Raw genomic sequence first — 24,607 nt, 5'->3', positions numbered from 1 at the left:
GACACATCATTGTCCGGTTCCTCCGGGACAAGGCCAAGGCTGCCATGTTAAAGGCTGCGAGAGAGAAGAAGCAAGTCACCTGGAACGGTACGAGTTTTTTTTCCCCAAGACTAAGTGCAGGAGATACAAGAGAAACGCAACAAATACGAGGAGGTGAGACGAATTCTCCGCAAGCGTAATGTGGAATATGCCTTGCGATACCCAGCAACAATGACCTTCTCACTGAACAACCGGCGGCATGAGTTCTCATGTGTGGCGGATGCCAAAGCCTTCCTCGCCTGTCACGAAGGTGAGGGGACCGCGGGGACCAGCGGAGGAGAAAAGAGTGCAACACAGACAACACATGAAAATATACTATGGAACACCGCTAATGGAATGATGCAGAAAAAAATGCTGTAAAAGTTTGAACTGAATGAGAGCGGTCATATTATGGATGTGGACAGAGACATTTTGTATTTTAAGGGATTAAATGAACCCCATAGATACTGGCCTAAGTAAAAGTACTGGATGGAGGAGGGAGCAACTGCCAAGGTGGACAGAAACTTTATTTTTTGTATGTGTGTTTTCTTTCGGGCTGTTAACTTGAGTTATTGTTCGGACCGAGGACAATACACTTATCTTCGAGCTGCCAACGTGTGCGGAGATATTATTATCACGGATGACTGGTAATATCCCTGAAAATAAATAAAAGTATCATCATTAGACCTATATGATGTGCGGTCAGAGGCTCTGGTAAGATATAATTTGTTTCCTTTTCTTAATGTAGGGGGGCACACATACAGGTGTGTGTGTGTGTTTTTTTCTTTTTTGTTATCTTAGCTCCCTACATCCCATATAATTATCACTGAATGATACGTATTTAAATTCAAGCTCTCTTACAATCATTTCGCAAATTTATTGTGGATTGTGATGTAGTGGTTCAGTCAAGCTTTAATATCGGACTTATAGCATATTGCAATGGATAAAAGTGATACGTAAAATCCCAGGGGGAATGGAGAGTTGGCTGGCCCTGAAGGTACAGCTGAGGAAACCATGTACCATGTAACGGAAGATTTGGTGTTGGAGAGTAACATGTTCGTAGGCTGCGGCTGCAGTGTGTTTCTAAGTTTGTATTTGTTTGTTTTTTGTGTAACCCTGGGTGTCTAATGCAAATATAGCTTTAATATTTGTAATCGTGTATTTCAGAAAACTGCTAAGATCAGAGGAGGATACCTTATTGGGATGGTAGTAGAATAGTATCTCAGCAGAGAAATATGGAGCTGTGTAAAATTGTAACTTGGAATATATCAGGGTGCAATAATGTGGTCAAAAAGAAAAAAATCCTCACATACCTGAAACAAAAAAAGGCTGATAAAGCTTTCATTCAAAAACTCATCTTAATGATGAGGAAGCAGCTAAACTCAAAATAGAATGGGTTGCACAGGAATATCATACTACAAAAAGAGGACTGAGTATTATGATAAGGAAAAATATAGACTGTCAGGTGCATACACATGTCTCACATAAGGAAGGTAGATGAGTTATATTGGATGTCCCTTTAGGGGGTCAAAGGATGACTATTGCTTATATTTATGCTCCTAATTCTGTTAACCTGGATTTTTTCACAAAGTCTGTAACTTAATTAGAAATATGGGGAACAATAATATAATTCAAGGGGGGGATTTTAATCAAATCAGGGATTCAATCGTGGATAAAACTTATCAACCCACTCAAGCTAACACTATGGCAATAGATGTGTTCTCAGAAGAGTTGGGTCTTGTTGATATTTGGAGATTATTGCACCCAAATGAAAAGGACTTTGCTTTTTTTCACATCCTCGCTCAAGTTACTCTAGGATAGATTACTTTCTGTTATCTCGTAACCTGGTCAGTCAGGTGCTGAATTCTACAACTGAAAACATAGTACTATCAGACCATGCACAAGTAGATTAAGTCTTCTGTCCTCTAGTTAAAGCAGAAAAAAGCTTGAGATGGTGATTTAACAACTGTGTGCTGAACAGGGATGAAAATTGCAACTTTATTAAATCTGAAATGCAGGAATTCTGGGAGCATAATGAAGGCTCTACAGAGGACCATGGGGTAATGTGGGATGCTTTTAAATCTTTTCTGAGGTTGCGCATTATTCAAAGTTATTATTCAAACTTTGTCTGCTCTGAGGTTGTGAGGTTACCAAAATTATATTTGTGCACATTAAATGTATAAAATCCCAATAACACACCCAACTGGATAATCAAAAGTCTGTATAATCCAAACTGAACGTATTTTTGGTCCACATTTAAATTCATTAAGCTATTTATCACCAACACCCCTATGAGGTAGGCAGGTAGGTAGGTAAACTATGTGTGTGTGTTTGTGTGTGATACACCTGATGACACAAAAAAGGAAGAAATGTATCTACATACATCAAGGGCGTAGAATTGGGTAGGGACGCTAGAGACACGTCCCCACCAATATTCAGCTGCTGCTGTGTAGTCACTATCAATACAACAGCTGTTCGTAGTGTTTAGTCAATGATTATGGCACACAAAGGGTTAAATGTCAGTCTCAGCTAGAAGTCCTGCCTCTAACCTAAATATTGCTCCCTGATCGGCTGCCGGTTTCTCGATAGCTTACATGTGATTGGCTGTCCCCGCTGTCACTCCTTCTGCTTGTAAAAGCTACATAGTCGGCTGCATATATGAAAAAAAAAAAACACCTAACCCTGAAAAAAATTCTAACAAAAGGTTTCTCAGCTGTTTTTTGTAGTATTGGGTGTCCTTAATAACATACTAAAAGTTTACCAAAGTTTGACCACTAGAAAGGTGTAATTTTCAAGATGGTGTTCAAGATGGGCAGGAAGCCCTTAAAATATCCTAACTCCTTCATTATTTGACCTATAGCCATGTAATCTTGGTGTCTAACCCCATGTTTTCTGGGTCTATGAATCCATTGGACTTGTTTAAATTGCATTGGCATGATTACATACTTAAGAAATACATGATTTTGTGAGATTACTGTAAGGTTTTATCTTTGTTTGGGGTACCAGAGATGTAAATGATTTAGCCTATGTCATGTAACGCCTACTCAGTATTTTTTGGACACATACACTTTTTTTGCTATTCACAGACTTGACATTCAATGTAAAAGTTATTGCACCCAAAAGTAACTTAAATTAAAGTTGTATTACTTTGATCATTAACAACTGTGAATTTACCCGAACAGAGGCCTGTGTGTGAACCCTCTAAAATGGTCACTCATTTCAATGTGAATAAGGTAATACATATGTAATGCATCCTCTATGGATGTTTTTGAGTCTAAAGGTGGCATTATATTAAACCCAACAAAACTAAATTCACAATTTTCAGCAATTCAGAATATGGTGGAGGAGAATACTGACATTTGATATTGCTTGCCTCATTGAAGTTACAGCACAAATGTCTTATTGTCAGACAAATGCTTAGTGTCATTTTATGGGGTTGTCAGAGTTAGAACATTAGACAGATTTATTTTTTTCTTTTTTTTTTTGTTATAGATTTTATATACAACAATCAAAGAACCAAAATAATACCCAAACATATATCCTCAAAACACAACAGACACTGACAACAAAAATAAGAAACAAATAAAACAAAATGGGAAATGACCCACTCACAATAAACAAAAAACTACCACAATAAAACAACAACATAAATTATTACATTCGTATCATGCCATTTTTTGCTATGCCTTATATTGACCCAGAACACTTATAAAGGCAAATTCTATATGAGATTGCCAGATTTTTAAAAAGTCTGAGGATCTGCCTTTACTCCTATAATATATACTGTCCAGTGTGAGGTAGCTTGAAAGTTCATTCCACCAGTGCACTATTACTAGGGGTTCGGATTCTTTCCATTTTAAAGTTATACATTTCCTGGCTGCCAACATAGCAAGATCTATATACCTACTTTGATGTTTATTCCACTTGTCAGACATACTAGTTCCCAAAAGACATAAACGAGGTGACAATGGAATGGATACATGTAAACATTGAGATATCAACTAGATAACAGAATTACAAAAAATGAGAGTGAGTCACATGATCAAAACATGTGAAAAAATGCTCCTTTTTGTTTCTTACAAAGCCAGCAGAGAAATGACATCTCACTGTTCATTTTACGTAGTTTCTCTGGAGTGTAATAAATCCTATGTATCATCTTAAATAAAGCTAGTTTATGCCTTAAATTGTAAGAGCAACTTGCCTACGAATGTAAGACCAATCCTCTTTCTGAATTTCCATATGAAGATCTTGTTCCCACTTTTGTCTTACATTATCAGTATTTACTACAGAACAATCAATAAAGACATGATATAATTTAGAAATAACTTTCTGCTTGTCCTGCTTCTTATTGTTTAATAGAGCATCAATTTCTGATGGTGTGGGTTCTTGAAGAGAACCATTTTCAATATTTAATGCATGTTTTATTTAAAAAAATCTAAATAAATGGGAAAGAGGTAATCCATATCTCTGTTGCAGCTGAGCAAATGAAAGAAATGTCCCATTATCAAAAAGATGACAAAATTCTGGAATACCTTCATCATACCATCATTTAAAAGTGTCATCCATACAGCATGTAATACTTGGGTTCTTCCAAATTGGAGAAAAAGGAGAAAAGAGAAATCTTATAGCCAGTTTATGATACAATTTCCAAATGCTGAGGCTGTTTAAAATAACAGGATTCTTGGTAATTTTATCCACTACTTTGAATTCAATGTATGGTTAATGTTCCAAACGGTATGGATACATATCAAAGGATTCTATTCTTTTCCATGAAAATGAAATATTTATAAACCATTGTTTAAACTGGGTAAGCTGAGATGACAGAAAATAATAATAAAAGTTGGGAAGCTTCAGGCCACTGGACTGATATGGCAAATATAACACTGACATACGAATTAGTGGGGTTTTATTGTTCCATATAAGACACTAAATTCTGTACTTGTTTAAAAAAAGGATTGTGGTGGAGTAGTCGGAAGATTCTGTAATAAATATAAAAACTTAGGCAACACAGACATTTTAACTGTGTTAACTCTACTAATTACAGAAATTGGAGATGACAGATTCTCTTTAATTCATCTGATATTTTATTAACTAATAGAAGATAATTCAAATTAAAGATGTCTTCTTGGCATTATCTCCGTTTTATCCCAATAAACCTTGTAGCCTAATAACTTCCCAAATTTTTCAAATAGATATAACATAAATGGCATAGAATTTAAGGGGTCATGGAGATATAACAAAATATCATCAGCATACAGAGATATGAGATGTTCCTCCCAATCGTAATACCTTTAATATGATCATGAGCTCTGAACACTGCAGCTAACGGCTTAAGAGCAATGGCAAACAATGCAGGGGACATTGGACAACTTTGTCTGGTGCCCCTTGAGAGCAGAAATGGTTTAGAATAGTTGGTGTTAGTCTTGACAACAGCCATAGGAGAACTATAAGAGTTCATGCCCAGTGCCGAAACTTAGGACCAAAATTAAACCTTCTCAGGACAGACATAAGATACTTTCATTCAACTCTGTAAAATGCTTTTTCAGCATCGACAGAGAGAATAACATTTTGAGAATTTAATTCATTTCTATGGTAAAGAATATCAAAATACCTGCGTAAATTGTCAGTAGAGGTTCGACCATGAACAAACCCAGTTTGATCTAGTTGAATAATACTAGATAAAACCCTTTCAAGCCGTAGTGCTAGAACCTTGGCAATGATTTTGTAATCTACATTATTAACTGAAATTGGCCTATAAGAGGCACAATGAGGATCTTTATTTTTCTTTAAGAGAAGGGTTATAGATGCCAAACATAAAGACTGAGGGAGACAGCCTCTCCTAAAACAGGCATTGATCATAGCAAGAGGCAATAAATCATTTGAAAATTGACTATAAAACTCAATTGGCAGGCCACCTAAACCTGGTGATTTGCTTTTTTGAAGTACTGCCATAGTAGACAGGATTTCTTCTGAAGATATATCTTTATCTAAAGTTTGTCTATCAACTTGTGTTAAAACAGGTAGCAAAATATTATCCAAAAAGGATTTACACTCATCCGGTTCAGACTGTGATGTAGAGGTATACAGTTCAGTATAATATGATTTGAAGACACCATTAATTTGAAGATGGTCCACTGTAATGGACCCATCTTATTTTCTAATTTTAACAATTGTACTATCCTCTGATTCCTTTTTTATCTATCTAGCTAGTAATTTGCCTGCCATTTCCCCTTGTTATAAATAAGATAACTTTGATTTCACCAATGCCATTTCGCTAGTGTATGTATTATATACGTTGCCATGGCGCCGTACTAGGTGGCAGCCTGTTGCGGCACTTTTTTGTGATGTTTTTGCTAAACCTAGCAACGGAGGGTCAGGAGCGCATCACTGAGCGCATTGTTTACACACGCGACCAGCTGATTGCGCTGTGTAAACCTGCACTGATACCCGGAGCCAGACCTGAGGTCCTGAAGGAGCTGCGGAGGAGACGCCGTGGCTGCAGAGCCGGAGTGAAATGGAGGGTGAAGAAGAGGAGACACAGACCGGCTGTACCGGCGATCGTCATGGGAAACGTGAGGTCTCTGGGGAATAAGACGGACGAGCTCGCCGCGCTGATAAAGGCTCAGAGGGAATATCGTGAGTGCAGTGTGTTGTGTTTCACGGAGACATGGCTTCACTCAAACATCCCGGACCACAGCGTGGCGATTCCCAGCTTCAGCACTGTTCGGGCGGACAGGGACGTGATAAGCAGCGGAAAGAAGAAAGGAGGAGGGATTGCACTGTATGTGAGTGAGAGGTGGTGTAATCCTGGACATGTTCACGTGAAGAAACGTCTCTGTACCCTGGACATTGAACTGTTGACTGTGGGGATGAGGCCTTATTATTTGCCCCAGGAATTCACGTCCGCCATCATTATCGGTGTGTACGTTCCTCCTTCAGCTGATGCAGCGCTGGCCTGTGATGTCATCCACTCCGCTGTTGCCCAGATACAGACGCAGCATCCTAACGCATTTATTGTCATCACTGGGGATTTTAATCACGTCTCACTGGACAAAATCCTCCCAACATTTCACCAGTATGTTGACTGCCCCACCAGAGACTGTAACACACTGGATCTGTTGTATGCAAATGCTAAGGATGCATACAGTCCCATAGCCCTCCCCCCTCTTGGAAGATCTGACCACAACCTGGTCCTGCTGACCCCTAAGTATATCCCCCTTGTTCAGCGGCAGCCTGTCCACACTAGGAGCGTGAGGAGGTGGACTCAGGAGGCTGCTGACGCACTACAGGACTGCTTTGAGTCGACAGACTGGGATGCACTTGTTGAGCCACATGGAGAGGATCTCGACAGCATGACCGACTGCATCACAGAATACATCAGGTTCTGTGAACACACCACCATGCCAACCCGGACTGTACGCTGCTTCCCTAATAATAAGCCGTGGATCACCAATGACCTGAAAGCCCTTCTTAACAAGAAGAAGAGGGCGTTCAGGTCTGGAGAAAGGGAAGAACTGAGGAGAGTGCAGCATGAACTCAGGGATATGCTGAGGGCCTGTAAAGACGCCTACAGGAGGAAGCTGGAGGCCAAACTCCAGCAGAACAATGTGAGGGATGTGTGGACTGGTATGAAGCAGATCACTGGGTATAAGGTGAGCGGCAGACAGTCATCGGGCAGCCTGGAGAGGGCAAACGAGCTGAACAGATTCTTCAATAGGTTCAGCTCACAGCCTTCTGTCGTCTCCCTGACACCTCCAGACCCCCACACACCCCCACTGCCCCAAATGCTTCCTCCCCTCCTCCCTCACTCCCTCTCCTGTGCAGCACCTCTCCTTCTTCTCCTCCTCCTCCTCCTCCTCCTCCTCCACCTCTTCCTCCTCCTCCTCCTCCTCCTCTACCTCCTCCTCCTCCTCCACCTTCACCTCCTCCTCCACCTCCTCTTCCTCCACTGAAGATACCAGCAGCCTCCCCTGCATGACTGTGACTGCAGGCCAGGTTAGGAGACAGCTGGAGAGACTCCACCAGCAGAAGGCTGCAGGCCCTGATGGTATCAGCCCCAGGATCCTGAAGACACAACCTGAGCCTTGGTCAGGAGAGAATACCTGTGCTTTGGAAGACTTCCTGCCTGGTTCCTGTTCCAAAGAAGTCGACACCATCAGACCTCAATGACTATCGACCAGTGGCCCTCACATCTTATGTCATGAAGGTGCTGGAGAGACTGGTTTTGGCCAACCTGAGGCCGCAGGTGAGAGCCCTGCTAGACCCTCTGCAATTTGCTTACCAGCCCCACTTGGGAGTTGATGACGCTGTCATCTACCTGCTGCAACGAGCCCATTCGCACCTGGATGGTGGAGGAGGCTCTGTGAGAATCACATTCTTTGATTTCTCTAGTGCTTTTAACACCATTCAGCCACTGCTACTGGGGGAGAAGCTGCGGGTGATGGGTGTAGACGACACAATGATCTCCTGGATTACTGACTACCTGACAGGCAGGCCACAGTTCGTCCGTATGGGCAGTGTTCTGTCTGATGCGGTGGTTAGTGATACAGGAGCTCCACAGGGGACTGTACTGTCTCCTTTCCTGTTCACGTTATACACCACTGACTTTCAGTACAACACCGGGTCGTGTCACCTGCAAAAGTTTTCTGACGACTCGGCTGTTGTTGGGTGTATAAGTGAGGGACAGGAGGAGGAGTACAGGGCACTGGTAGACAACTTTGTGGAGTGGACTGGACAGAATCACCTGCGGCTGAACATCAGCAAGACCAGAGAGATGGTGATAGATTTCAGGAAGAAGAGGAAGACGGCTTTCCAACCTCTGTGCATTCTGGGAAGGGATGTGGAGGCGGTGGAGGATTACAAGTACCTGGGTGTTACCATCAACCACAGACTGGACTGGAGATCTAACACTGAAGCTGTTTACAAGAAGGGGATGAGCAGACTTTACTTCATGAGGAAGCTGAGATCCTTCAACTTGTGCAGCAAGATGTTGGAGATCTTTTATCAGTCTATGGTGGCCAGTGTACTTTTCTTTGCTGTGGTTTGTTGGGGAAGCAGCATTGGAGCCAGCGACACCAACAGACTCAACAAACTGATCAGGAAGGCTGGCTCTGTGATTGGCTGCAAACAGGACACTCTGGAGGCTGTGGTGGAGAGGAGGACACTGAAAAAACTGTTATCCATCATGGATAATCCTCTCCACCCTCTCCAACTCACACTGGTCAGACAGTGGAGCACCTTCTCCGGAAGGCTGCTTCAGCTTGCTGTCGTAGCAATAGATACAGGAAATCTTTCCTGCCACAATCCATCACTTTATACAACAACTCTCTCACCTCTGCCTGACAGAGAACTCTGGTCTCTCTACTGTTTTGTTGTATATATTGTTATTGTTATAGTATATTTAGCATATTTTGTTTTGTTGTATATATTATTATTGTTAATTGTTTATAGCACACTGTGCACTGTATATATACACTATGTATATATTGGATTCTATTTATGTTATGTACAAAGTGTTTTATTTGCGGACCCACTACTGCTGTAACAAAATAATTTCCCAGTCTGGGATCATTAAAGTAATTCTATCTATCTATCTATCTATCTATCTATCTATCTATTTGGCCATCCATGAAAAAGCTACTTAACCTCCCACTTTTCTATAGGAATACATTTTTCTTACGGGCACTGCACTAGTTGAATAAAAGAGAATATTTAATGCCAAAGAGATACACTTTTTTAAAGTTATTTTTAATTCTTATTTTCATGTATTTGTGTAGAAGTGAGCAACGGTTTAAAAACACAAATGAAGAAACTTTGTGGTGGAAATTCAATAAAACCTCACATTCTAGATGATCATGTGATTTTATAATTATAAAATGTAATTAATTAATATTTAGTAATATTAATATTTAGTAAAAGCCTTTTTGCTCAGGCAATAACTGTACCATCAAGCTCTATGATCATTGTATCTCTAATGTATCTGTTCATATGTAATGCATCAACATATTTTTGTAAGGTGACAGACAGCAGAGAGGCTGGAGGAGATGGGGGAGGAGAGGCCAAAGAAGGTAGAGGAAGAGAGGCAGGAGGAGGTAGAGAAGGAGAGGCTGGAGCAGATGAAGGAGGAGAGGCTGGAGGAGATAGAGGAGGAGATGCTGGAGGAGATGTAGGAGGAGAAGCTGAAAGAGAGGCTGGAAATTCACAGGTGAAGTTAAAATTTATGATGGATATGTTAGTCATGAGATTCAGCACTGTGACAAATGTTAGTGTGATGATGATCTGAATAGCAATGCTTCACCCATGTGGCTTTAAAACTCTTCGAAGTTGCCTCCTTGTCTTTCATTGGTTTCTTTAACCTATAACATCTGCATGACATGAAATTATGATTGCTAATGTAAAAAAAGTTCAACTTTCAGGAGTGCTGCCTTGGAGCACTTTTGTGTCCCCACCAATCTCAAAATCAAACCTACTCCCTTGATATACATTGTAAAACAAGGAGAATGAGAGCAAAAACCTATAACTGTTGTTTATTTTTGCAAATAAAAGTTTGTAATTAATCACTTTATTCTTTCAGTGTATGCGGGTTGGGGTTGGGGGGGCCTGGCTTGTATTCGACACAGGCAAGGGGGGCTTCAAGGAAAAAAGGTTGGGAACCAATGATCTATAGGTTTAGCAGATAAGATTAAGCTTGGTTGCTAAAAGTTGCATGTTGGGCAATTTGCGTAATTAGCATAATGAGCTTATTAGGGGGAGACACTACAGGTGAAGAATAGGGCCATTTTTTTAACTAATGTGTATCACCATGAAACTTCCCTAGTTGATTACTTACATTAAGACAGTTACTGTTTGTATTATGAGTTTTCTGAAATGGTATGTTTAAATATGCAAATGAGGCATTATCCAATTAAATGTGTGCTAAATTGCATACATTCCCAGAACCTAAATCTAAACACTGGATAAAGCCATGTTCAAAATTCTTGTTTCATTTTGTTGACATATTTTTACAGAGGGAATTTTGGATATCTCTTTTTATTACTCCGTAAATCAGAAAATACTGTCAACAGCCATAAAAAAATTAACATTTTTGCCCTGTTTTTAGGAATAAAATGTTATATAAATCAGGCTATGAATGATTTTTGAACAAACCCCTCTTTTAAAACCTTCAGAATATAGACAGGAATAAAACTGGAACGTTTGGTGTATACAAGTGCTACTGAAGTGGAGATTTTTGGCTCAGAGTATGAGAAAAAACTCATTTTGAGAAAATGGCCTTTAAACATATGTACTGTCTAAGAAATCTACTGAAGGAAATGGACAAAGTGAAGTAAAATGAACACCTTAATGTGTATTTTGGATGTTTTCTTTCCACTAGTCTGAAAGACGACATGTTATCTAAGATTCTAAGTCCATGTTTGTGATATCCAGAAATCCCAAAGCGCTGAATGTTTCTTAACCCCCCTCGTCCACCCTTCTATAGATTTCTTATACAATACATATCTTTAAAGCAGAGGAGGCTCGTCCATAGAGGCAGAGGAGGTTGGTCCTCCTCTAGTTTTGAGAGGCAAGAGGAAGATCAAGTTTTTTTTTTAAGAAAGAGTAACTGGTTGAAATAAATAATTACCAAATCACAGTATCATTTATAAAATATTATATATATATATATATATCATAAAAATGTTTCTTCTTTGGAAGAAAATCCACTTAAAACAGTTCAACCGCGACAGCTGCAGACGGAGGAGACAGAGCAGTCTGTGAGAGGAGCAGGGAGCAGGAAGGTGGGGGCTAGAGGAGGACGGAGGGCTTCTGTCCTCCGTGGGAGGGATCTCCTTCCATTCACTCATTGCATTTAGGATTTTTTCATGCTGATCTATGATTGGCTAAGACATGTAAAATGACGCGCTAAGGGAGGACGTCCTTCCTTACCAATCAGCTACCAGAATACAAGATTGACAGCAGGTTGGTCCAATAACAGTTCCCAAATTTCATTCTCACATTTATACAACCGTAAACAAAAAATACTTTTTTATTTTTGTTTTCTCAAAATGAGTTTTTTCTCATACTCTGAACCAAAAATCTCCACTTCAGTAGCACTTATATACAGTTTTATTCCTATCTATATATTCTGAAGGTTTTAACAGAGGGGTTTGTTCATATATCATTCATAGCCTGATTTACATAAAAAATTTTTCCTAAAAACAGTGCGAAATTTTTTTTTTTTTTTATGGCTGTTAACAGTATTTTCTGATTTATGGAGTGATAAAAAGAGATATCCAAAATTCCCTCTATAAAAAACCTTTGGCTATAATATGTCAACAAAATGAAACAGGAATTTTGATCCTGGCTTCATCCAATGTTTAGATTTATGTTCTGGAAATGTATGCAAATTGGCGCATATTTGATTAGATAATCCCTCATTTGCATATTTGAACATACAATTTCAGAAAACTCATAATACATAAAAAATTGTCTTAATGTAAGTAATCAACTGGGGAAGTGTCATGGTGATACACATTAGTTAAAAAAATGTCCCTATTCATCACCTGTAGTGTCCCCTTAATTCGCTAATTATGCTAATTACTCAAATTGCCCAACATGCAACTCTTAGCAACTAAGTTGAATTTCATCCACTGGGCCTATAGATTACATTTCAATCATAAAAATTTATAGGAAACATAATTTCTGGGTCCAAGAAATTTCCAGTAGACTATTTAGGGAGTTTTATCAAGAATTGTATACATCTCAGGGTGGGATAGACAAAAACAAATTAGAAAGTTTTTTTTTTTCCTCAATGGAAATCCCAGCTTTAACACAGGACTTTTGGAGGATGATATTTCCGTAGATTAAGTCAAAAAAGCAATCAGAGGCCTCAGGATAGGAAAAGCCCCCGGAAACGCATAAAAAGGGAAGAGATCCACAGCTGTGTGCAAATTATCACCCTATATCTTTAATTAATGTGGATGAAAAAATCCTCGCCAAAATCTTAGCAACTAGTTTGGGGGTAGTGGTCCCACTACTCATTCATCAGGATCAGGTGGGGTTTATGCAGGCAGGAGCTCTGCAGACAACCTTCATAGACTGTTACACATTATGTGGATGACAAGAAACTATGACACACCAACTGTGGCCTTTTTATTAGACACTGAAAAGGCGTTTGATAAAGTGGAGTTCCCTTTTTTGTTTTATACTGTAGAACAATTTGGATTTGGGCCAATATTTAGGAAGTGGGTAGAGCTAATGTATACTGATCCATCAACCACAATTTTAATTAATGGGATTATGTCACCGCAAATCAAGCTAAATCGTGGCGTTCGACAAGGATCGCCTCTGTCATCTCTAATCTTTGCCATATTCCTTGAACCCCTGGCTATAGCCTTACGGGCTAATTCAAATATATGGGGTGTGCAGGCAGGTCAGGATATACTGTTAACTGGTCAAAATCAGAAGCCATGCCATTATCGAAAATTTGCCCCCAAGATATCAAAAAGAATTCGAAATTCAGATGGATGCCTGAAGGATTAACATACTTGGGCATCAAATTAACGCCAGGTCTGGAAATAATGGAAGCCAACATATCCCCAGTCATTCAGAACACCCAAATTCTGTTACAGAATTGGGATAAGTTGTATATTTCCCTGATAGGCAGACTCAATTTGGCAAAAATGATTTTGACTCCCAAGATCAATTACATCACTTCCATGTTACCGATACATCTTCCTTCCTCACTACTTAAAACATATAACGGAATGATAGATGTTTAATCGGACCAAGCTATATTCTGCAAAAGACAATGGGGGATTAGCACTATCACGAATAGATTGGTATCATTTGTCATTTTCTTTATCTCAGCTATCTAAAATTCATCTACCGCCTACAAGGGTCCCTCTGTGGGTCAGGATAGAAGAGCAACTAGTGTATCCTTTCTCTGTGGAGGGCTTCCTTTCACAATCAGATAGACCGGTTCCCTCCCAAGACCTGGTACTGGCTTTTGCCAGGGAGTCGTGGAAAATTGCACATCAAATGACAAAAGCCAATCCATACCTATCAAGCAGATCCTCCATATGGTATAACAAGAAACTGTTAATAGAAAAGAAGAGCTTCTTTTAGGATAAATAGATTAGGTCTGGTATTCATATTCTTGAGGACGTGATGGGAGATGTTGGATTCAGATCCTTTGACGAGATTAAAAATAAATATAATCTGCTTACTTCAGAATTCTGGAGATTTCTACAAATCAAACATTGCATTCTCTCAAAGAACATATTCAGCATGCTAAAATTGAAATTCAGGAAATATCACATAAGGTAGGAGATAAAAACAGAGGAGCATCAAAATTCTGTGAACTTATTAGGAGTACACAAGTTCCAATGGATGGTCTAAAAGTGTGTTGGGATAGGGACCTGGCCCAGGAGATACCGGAAATGATTGGAAAAAACTATGTGCATCACGGTACTGTTACTCACGTGAAGCACAGTCACAACTCATTTCTTATAAGATATTAAATAGATCCTACTAGACTCCTACCAAATTAGCAAGATTAAAACTCAGAAACAGTGATATATGCTGGAGATGTAATAGAAAGGTGGGAACTCTGGTGCATATGTTATATGAGTGTGAAAAACTATTGACATGTGGAAGGCAATAATTATGTTCTTGAATAAGATGTTGGGCACACATTTGATCTAAAACCCTGCATTACGTCTTTTGGGATTATTACCAGATGATGTTTAAATGTCAAATCGCCAAAAATTATGGTGTCTTTTAGCTATGATAACAGGGTGCAGGATAACTCTACGCCACTGGAAATCTCCCACTTTGTCCACTTTTAAGGATTGGATAGAAGTGCTAAGCTAAATGGCAGGCTATGAGTGGGTCACCTATAGAGTAGCTGGGAGCTACTGGAAGCTACTAGCCTACGTTCACTAGACAAACACCTTAATAACACTGTTCTTTTCCGAACTAATGTTAGGCTAGGAGCCTCCTTGTTGTGTCTGTTGCAGTGAGGGGGAGATTATTTTAAGCCATATATACAAAAGGTTGATAGAGAAATCTTTACCAAATAATCACAAACTCACTACAGGGACGAATATATTTTAAGTAAAAACAGTAAAGCGAAGGAGAAGATCAAACAAACTATGTACATTTTTTACAATAGAAGAAGAACATCCTAATCTGGAGAAAGGGTGAGAGGGAAGACATCACAGGCAGACATCAGGGAGCCTGGACAGAGCTAACCAGTTCAACCAGTTTTTTAACAGGTTTAGCTCACCTCCTGCCACCCCCCAGACACCCCCAGCCCCCCACACACCCACACTGTCCCAAATGGCTCGACCCTCCCCCCAGCACTCTCCTGTGCAGCATCTCCCTATCTGCCCCCCCCCCCTCCCTCTGCCCCTCACCCCCCCCCCCCCCCCCCCCCCGGCCAGGTAAGAGGCAGCTGGAAAGACTTCACCAGCAAAGGCTGCAGGCCCTGATGGCATCACACCCAGGATCCTAAAGACCTGTGCCAGCCAGCTGTCTCCTGTACTGGGATATCTGTACAACCTGAGTCTGAGTCAGGAGAAGGTCCCGATGCTGTGGAAAAAGTCCTGCTTGGTTCCAGTCCCCAAGAAGTCGAGGCCATCGGACCCAGCAGACTACAGACCGGTCGCTCTCACATCTCATGTGATGAAGGTCCTGGAGAGACTGGTCTTAGCCCAGCTGAGGCCACAGGTGAGGACGTTTCTGGACCCTTTGCAATTTGCCTATCAGCCCCATTTAGGAGTCGATGACGCTGTCATCTACCTGCTGCAACGAGCCCATATGCATCTGGATGGTGGAGGAGGCACTGTGAGGATCACATTCTTTGATTTCTCCAGTGCTTTCAACACCATCCAGCCTCTGCTACTGGGTGAGAAGCTGCAGGTGATGGGAGTTGATGACACAATGATCTCCTGGATTACTGACTACCTGACAGGCAGGCCACAGTTTGCCCGTATGGGCAGTGTTCTGTCTGAAGTGGTGATCAGTGATACAGGAGCTCCACAGGGGACTGTGCTTTCGCCCTTCCTCTTCACCTTATATACCGCAGACTTTCAGCACAACTCTGAGTCATGTCACCTGCAGAAATTTTCTGACGACTCAGCTGTTGTCGGGTGTATAAGGGGAGGAGAGGAGGGTGAGTACAGGACACTAGTAGACGGCTTTGTAGAGTGGTCCGAACAGAATCATCTGAGGCTGAATGTCGACAAGACCTGAGAGAGGGTGATCGACTTCAGGAGGAACAAGAAGATGCCTTCACAGCCACTACGGATCAGAGGGGAGGTGGTGGAAGAGGTGGAGGACTACAAATACCTGGGAGTGGTGATCGACAACAGACTGGACTGGAAATCTAATACCGAAGCTGTGTACAAGAAGGGTATGAGCAGACTCTATTTCCTGAGGAAGCTTAGATCCTTCAACGTATGCAGCAAGATGTTGGAGATCTTTCACCAGTCTGTTGTTGCCAGCATCATTTTCTTTGCTGCTGTGTGTTGGGGCAGCAGCATCAGAGCCAGCGACACCAACAGACTTGATAAAATCATCAAGAAGGCTGGCTCTGTACTTGGTCTCAGGTTGGAGTCTTTTGAGACCGTGGTGGAGAGGAGAACGCTGAACAAACTGTTATCCATCATGGACAATGATCAGCACCCTCTCCATCACACAGTAGACAGACAGCGGAGCTCCTTTTCTCGCAGACTGCTGCAGCTCCGCTGTCGAAGGGACAGATACAGGAAATCTTTCCTGCCACACGCCATCACACTGTACAATAATAACAGCTAAAACTCTGGTCATTACACATATTGTCTGTGCACTGTGGTTTTTACACACTCATTTCACCGCACCTTATATTTTATCTTGCACTACAGTCACTCTGCCTATTTATACATTTGTAAATACTAATTGTACATTTACATTTGTAAATATTTCTTGTACATTTCTTACATTCTGTACATTTTTACATTTTGTACATTATTTTGTATATATTACTTTTTTGTTTCTATTGCTATTTAATATGTCTAAGTGTTCCTCTTATTTCATTGTACTGTTCTTGTCTCTGTGTAATGCTGCTGCTACACCGTAATTTCCCAGCTTGGGATCAATAAAGTATATCTATCTATCTATCTATCTATCTAAGATCAAATGTGATTTAGACTCAGCAGTTTAAGGTTATCACTGGTTAAGTACCAGTGGAACCGCGAAAGACTAAAAAGTCAGAGAATTACCAGATCAAAACAGATTAAACGGCAGCTATCCGGTCTCAAATCCACAGAGCGAGAGGCCACGGCATCCGCTCTGCTCCACACACACTGGCCTGCTGCCTGTGCAGCCGTGCGACAATGGACGGGAGAGACCCCAGCACTGCTGCAGTGGAGCCATGGACTGCGATGAATCTGAGCAGCATGTGAATTGCAATGTAATATCTTTCTCGCATTTCCCCTGATGATCTGAATAAGTCGCTAAATTTGTAGCTAGTCGCTTTTTAGAAATGAAGTCACTAAGAGGGTCTGAAAAGTTGCTAAATCTAGCGAGAGAGTCGCCAAGTTGGCAACACTGGTCATACATTTATGTGCTGAGAACTTGACAACCCTCCAGCCAATCTAATGGCAGCATATATAAACGTGTTGCCTACACTGAAGATTGCAGTGAGAGGGCACGTTGGAAAAATAGTTCTCTACATATGCTTAATACTCCAAATGAGTTAGCAAAAAATATTATACTCAATGCATTATGTAAATATATATATCAAAATATCGGTAGGGACAACTCTTTCCCAAACTTTGGTTGTGACTTGTCCATATGCAAACTTACACCCTTGTGCTATAGATAAATGCAATGGTGATTGGGTTATTGTAAATTTTGAATTGTTATGCACAAATGAGATGTCTTTATGTGTATGACTGCTACCTTTCTTTGTATTGAGTTAAAGCAGAAGGAGCACATTTTATCAAATTGAGGGGTTCATGATATGTTGTCCGGGGCTAAATGCCCCTGGTAGGGTCTCCCAAGTCAAACAGGTCCTAGGTGACGGGTCAGACTAAGATTGGTTCAAAAGCCCCTAAGGAAAGACAAAACACCGAGGAAGTTCACGTCGCCCAGATTGGCGTTACCGGGGCCCCACCCTGGAGCCAGGCCTGGGGTTGGGGCTCACAGGCGAGCGCCTGGTGGCCGGGCTTTTGCCCACGGGACCCGGCCAGGCGCAGCCCGAACGAGCGATTTGGGCCCGCCCTCCAGTGGGCTCACCATTCGCAGAAGGGTTCAGAAGGGGCCGGTGCAGTGGGATATGGGTGGCAGTCATGGGCAGGGGCCCCGGCGACCCAATCCCCGGATGGTGACTCTAGCCATGGGGACATGGAATGTCACCTCGCTGGGGGGGAAAGAGCCTGAGCTGGTATGGGAGGTTGAGCGGTACCGGCTAGAAATAGTCAGGCTCACCTCCATGCACAGTCTGGGCTCTGGAACCCAACTCCTTGAGAGAGGCTGGACTCTCTTCTTCTCTGGAGTTGCCCATGGTGAGAGACGGCGAGCTGGTGTGGGCTTGCTTATAGCTCCTCAGCTCAGCCGCCATGTGTTGGAGTTTACCCCGGTAAACAAGAGGGTCGCTTCCCTGCGCCTTTGGGTCAGGGATAGGACTCTCACCGTTGTATCGGCTTATGGGCCGAACAGCAGTGCAGAGTACCCGGCCTTCTTGGAGTCCCTGGGAGGGGTACTGGAGAGTGCTCCAACCAGGGACTCCGTCGTTCTACTGGGGGACTTCAACGCCCACGTGGGCAGCGACAGTGTTACCTGGAGGGGTGTGATTGGGAGGAACGGCCTCCCCGATCTGAACCCGAGTGGTGTTTTGTTACTGGACTTCTGTGCTAGTCACAGTTTGTCCATAACAAACACCATGTTCAAGCATAAGGGTGTCCATATGTGCACTTGGCACCTGGACACCCTAGGCCGGAGGTCAATGATCGACTTTGTGGTCGTGTCATCTGACCTCCGGCCATATGTCTTGGACACTCGGGTGAAGAGAGGGGCTGAGCTGTCAACTGATCACCACCTAGTGGTGAGTCAGATCCGCTGGCAGGGGAGGAAGCTGGACAGACCTGGCAGACCCAAACGTATTGTGAGGGTCTGCTGGGAACGTCTGGCGGAACCTTCTGTCAGGGAGATCTTTAACTCCCACCTCCGGGAGAGCTTTGACCAGATCCCGAGGGAGGTTGGGGACATTGAGTCCGAATGGACCATGTTCTCCACTTCCATTGTTGACGCGGCTGTCCGGAGCTGTGGCCGTAAGGTCTCCGGTGCCTGTCGTGGTGGCAATCGCCGAATCCAGTGGTGGAACCTGGAAGTAAGGGATGCTGTCAAGCCGAAGAAGGAGCCCTATCGAGCTTGGTTGGCCCGGGGGACTCCTGAGGCAGCTGACGGGTACCGGCAGGCCAGGTGTGCGGCAGCACGGGCAGTCGCGGAAGCAAAAACTCGGGTCTGGGAAAAGTTCGGGGAGGCCTGTAGGAGGACTACCGGTCGGCCCCGAAGAAATTCTGGCAAACCATCCGGCGCCTCAGGAGGGGGAAGCAGTTCTCCACCAACACCGTTTACAGTGGAGGTGGGAAGCTGTTGACCTCGACTGGGGACATCGTCGGGCAGTTGAAGGAATACTTCGAGGATCTCCTCAATCCCACTGACACGCCTTCCATAGAGGGAGCAGAGGCTGGGGACTCAGAGGTTGACCCATTCATCACCCAAGCCGAAGTCACTGAGGTAGTCCGGAAGCTCCTCAGTGGCAAAGCACCGGGGGTGGATGAGATCTGCCCTGAGTACCTTAAGTCTCTGGATGTTGTGGGGCTGTCTTGGCTGACACGTCTCTGCAGCATCACGTGGCAGTCGGGGACAGTGCCTCTGGACTGGCAGACCGGGTCGGTGGTCCCCCTATTCAAAAAGGGGGACCGGAGGGTGTGTTCCAACTATCGGGGGATCACACTCCTCAGCCTCCCTGGGAAAGTCTATTCCAGGGTACTGGAGAGGAGAATTCGGTTGATAGTCGAACCTCGGATTCAGGAGGAACAATGCGGTTTTCATCTAGGCCGCAGAACACTGGACCAGCTCTATACCCTCCACAGGATGCTCGAGGGTTCATGGGAGTTTGCCCAACCAGTCCACATGTGTTTTGTGGACTTGGAGAAAGCATTCTACCGTGTCCCTCGTGGCATTCTGTGGGAGGTGCTCCGGGAGTACAGGGTCAGAGGCCCTCTGTTAAGGGCTGTACAGTCCTTGTACGACCGGAGCAGGAGCTTGGTTTGCATTGCCGGCAGTAAGTCAGACCTGTTCCCGGTGCACGTTAGACTCTTTGTCACCGGTTCTGTTCATTATTTTTATGGACAGAATTTCTAGGCGCAGCCACGGGCCGGAGGGGGTCTGGTTCGGAAGCCACTGGATTTCATCTCTGCTTTTCGCGGATGATGTGGTCTTGTTGGCTCCTTCGAGCCAGGACCTCCAGCATGTTCTGGGGCAGTTTGCAGCCGAGTGTGAAGCGGCTGGGATGAGAATCAGCACCTGCAAATCCGAGGCCATGGTTCTCGACCGGAAAAACGTGGCTTGCTCCCTCCGGGTTGGGGTAGAGTTCCTGCCTCAAGTGGAGGAGTTTAAGTATCTTGGGGTCTTGTTCACGAGTGAAGGAAGGATGGAACGTGAGATTGACAGGTGGATCGGTGCAGCGGCCGCAGTAATGCGGTCGTTGTATCGGTCTGTCGTGGTGAAGAGAGAGCTGAGTCGAAAGGCGAAGCTCTCGATTTACCGGTCAATCTACGTTCCTACCCTCACCTATGGCCATGAACTTTGGGTCATGACCGAAAAAATAAGATCCCGGATACAAGCGGCTGAAATGAGTTTCCCCCGCAGGATGGCAGGGTACTCCCTTAGAGATAGGGTGAGGAGCTCTGTCACCCGGGAGGAGCTCGGCGTAGATCCGCTGCTCCTCCACATTGAGAGAAGCCAGCTGAGGTGGCTCGGGCATCTGTTTCGGATGCCCCCGGGACGCCTCCCTCGGGAGGTGTTCCTGGCATGTTCCGCAGGGAGGAGACCCTGAGGAAGACCCAGGACACGCTGGTGTGACTATGTCACTCAGCTGGCCTGGGAACGCCTTGGGATCCTCCCGGAATAGCTCGAGGAAGTGTCCGGGGAGAGGGAGTTCTGGGTGTCCCTGCTCAGGCAGCTGCCCCCGCGACCCGGCTCCGGATAAGCGGACAAAAATGGATGGATGGATGGATGATAATTCATGATGTCAGATTTAGATGCCTTGAGATTTCTCAATAATCTTAGTACATTTTTTTTCTGGTCAAATTTAACAAACTGCCCCTTCAAAAAAAGAAAAGAAAAAACAGCTTCAACATCAATTGGATGGTACACTGACTTGTCGTAAGGAGAATGGTGCCTCTGTCTTTTCCACTCTGAAGCTTGCACACCTGTTCTTGCACTACGGAACTTCAGTGAGCGGATATGATCTTGGTATAATGCTCTGCCTCAACTCTCTATGAGTCACACAGTTTCCTGATGGACAGGTAGATCTACTTGTTCTTAATTAATTGCTAATTGCTGTAGCTTAGCTAGCCATAGAGCTATCCGACTCTGCCTGGATCAAAGTGGGAGCTTAGAGTCCCACAGTATTGTTAGTTTTTGCACTGCTAGCACATGAACTTTTGACCATCAGCAGGCCATGGTTTTCTGGCCTGATGGGTGGAGTGGTGCTGAAAGGGGCACCAGAAGAAGGATCTAGGCTTAGAATCCTTGATTGACATAATGACAGAGGCAAGAGACAGAAAAGGATGTTGATGGTGGAAACTAAGAAGAGAAAAAGAGACAGTAACTGAGAGAAGAGTACATTTTAGATTGGCTTTTAGCCAAAAGCTTACTCAGTAATTAAAGGCTAGGCTGGTATTAGAAATAGTATGTCTTGTTGCACTTGCTTGATATTTAGCTGTGTTATTTACTTGTTTTTTAGCCTCAAATAATGTAAAACTGTAGGGGCACTAAATTAAAAAAACATACCAATGCTCACATAATGCTGCTTTAAACAACCACCACTGCTGATGAATAACAATAGTCACGAGTAAGCAACAAAAATAAAACTAAACAAAAGAGTGACTAGTTGATTGAACTTCATATCATCTGATGTTCAATGTGTTTCCCCAGAAGTTATAGCAACTAGACAGGCGAAAAATGAAACATCATTACCGCGAATTAACAGTGTTCAATTGAACACTGTTGGCAACATTTTGATCATCTGCTCCCAAAAGGCCATCAGACAGTCGGATGAATTTCTGACAAGTCCTAAATTTTGGTTGGCTGATGCAGGCTCTTGCAAAGCTGAAGCAGAGCCATGAGTTGATTCCCCAGTGCTACTGCCTTTTTGTTCTCACTGTGTCGGTGTGAAGTTGCAAACACAACAATGGAGAGAAAATAATGAGGCCAGGTTGGTGGGTCTGTAGCAACAAGCAGTAGGAATGGCAGTTTATGACTAGTAGCAACTGCACCAAAAGAAACGTTAGCAAAGCTAATGTTGGCTACCAAGTTAACAACAGTTAAAGTAGCTAGCTTACCTTCAGTTCTCTCTGCAAAATGGACAAGCCATACTGTTCACTTGATCGTGGCATTACATCATAGCAATTTACTCGTACAGTTTGAGTTGGAAATCACAACACCATTTCTAAGATCACACAGTGTATGCCCACTGTATAACCTTTAAAATGGAGAGTCAGAGGAATGGATGGCTTATAGGGGCCAAATAAGTAATTTTACCCAGGATCCAGCAGAGGTGAGACACCTTCCCTGAACAAAAGGGAAAACAGAAGATAGACATATAGTCAGGTTCATTATATTTAGATTTTAACCTTTGTGGGATTTTTTGGGGGGATTTGCCAAATTATACATTTTTGGAAAGGTTATTGTATAAGGAGTCAGAAAATCAATGTTTGCATTTGCCCAGATGTCTATGTGGCGGCCATATTGAATTTTTAAAAATGGCTGCCTTAAAACTTTAATTTGTAATATCTCTGCTTCTGAATAAGCTGGAATGTTGATTTTAACTGCTAAACCCACATTTTCAGGGTCAGGGAATCAGATTTTGCTAGTTACAAAGCTACAAGATGTTAGCATATTAACCCATAGATGCATAAGTGGGTCAAAATGACCTGTGTGGTTGTTTTCTTGCAGTTTTCTTCTTGTTTTGTGCAGCCATTCCACATTTTATTTTCGTGCCAAAAATTCTTTTCAAAAATTCAGATCACATAAATAATAAATAAAATGTACTTAAGTAACAAAACAACCTATGCCTCCTATTCCATCCGGTATCCATTCAGTATATTATCTTTGAACATTCGTTTGAACTTATTTAAAGATGTACATGTTTTCAGTTCCTTGTTACAATTATTCCATAATGTAACTCCTTTGACTGTAATACAGTGATATTTTGTGTTTGTTCTTACTAATTGTTTCTTGAATATATCGTTTCCCCTCAGGCTGTAATGATTTTCTTTAAATTGAAACAACTCTTGTATAGTACTGGGTAATAATTTGTTTTTGGCTTTATACATAATTTGAACTGTTTTGAAATCGACCAAATCGTTAAATTTTAGAGCTTTTAACTTGCTAAACAATGGATTCGTTGTTTCTCTGTAAGTGGTTTTATTTACAATTCTTATGGCTCTTTTTTGAAGGATAAAGATTGGTTTAGTATTTGTATTGTACGTGTTACCCCACACCTCCACACAGTAGCTTATATATGGAAGTATGAAGGAGCAGTACAAGGTGTATAGTGATACTTGGTTTAGAAAATCTTTAACTTTGTGTAATACTGCAATTGACTTTGATATTTTAGTTTTGATATAGTTTATATGTGGCTTCCAGCACAATTTATTATCAATTATTATTCCAAGAAATTTGATTTCAGACACTCTTTCAATGACAACATTGTTTATCATGAGTTTCTTATTTGAATTTATTGGTCGATTTCCAAAAATTATACATTTTGTTTTATTTAGGTTCAATGTTAGCTTGTTGTAATCGAACCATCTCTTTAGTTTTTTAAACTCCATCTCAACTGTAGCCATGAGTTGTTCCAAGTTATTGCCACAACAGAGAAGATTTGTATCGTCTGCAAACACAATCCTTTTCAATAACTTAGAGACCTTACATATGCTGTTTATATATAAAATAAACAACATTGGTCCCAGTACTGAACCCTGGGGAACCCCACAACTGACCTTCTGAAGTTGAGATTTGAAGTTATTATTCATTTGTACGTACTGATGCCTATTCTCCAGATAACTGCCAAACCAAGATAGTGCCACCACTCTGACTCCATACATATGCATTTTCTTTAACAAGAGATCATGGTCGACAGTATCAAATGCCTTTTTTAGATCTAGGAATATTCCTATTGCATATTCTTTGTTCTCAATTGCAGATGTTATTTCTTCGACAAATTCCATTAATGCAAGTGAAGTTGTCCTGTTAGCCCTAAATCCATATTGCTGATCACTCAGTATGTTATGTTTTGTGATGAAATCATTTAATCTGCTATACATGATTTTTT

The 24,607-nt window shown here is 42.3% G+C and overlaps 1 protein-coding gene across 10 annotated transcripts in view; it reads right to left on the bottom strand.

The window, feature by feature from the left end:
• Positions 1-24,607, bottom strand: part of sez6b (seizure related 6 homolog b) — a 437,962-nt gene that overhangs the window by 8,444 nt on the left and 404,911 nt on the right. For 5 of the 10 annotated variants that reach the window (XM_030393151.1, XM_030393105.1, XM_030393142.1 and 2 more), the window contains one exon: positions 22,813-22,842. The exons of 1 other annotated variant lie outside the window; for it this stretch is intronic. In XM_030393151.1, the coding sequence (XP_030249011.1) occupies positions 22,813-22,842 (30 nt within the window). Of the gene's footprint in view, positions 1-21,188; positions 22,433-22,613; positions 22,843-24,607 lie in introns of those variants that run through there. 4 more of the 10 variants (XR_003981114.1, XR_003981115.1, XR_003981113.1 and 1 more) reach the window with 4 other exon arrangements.

The sequence above is a fragment of the Sparus aurata genome, chromosome 2 (genome assembly GCF_900880675.1).
Source record: "Sparus aurata chromosome 2, fSpaAur1.1, whole genome shotgun sequence".
Classification (NCBI taxonomy): domain Eukaryota; kingdom Metazoa; phylum Chordata; class Actinopteri; order Spariformes; family Sparidae; genus Sparus; species Sparus aurata.
This window is presented reverse-complemented; position numbering and strand designations above follow the sequence as displayed.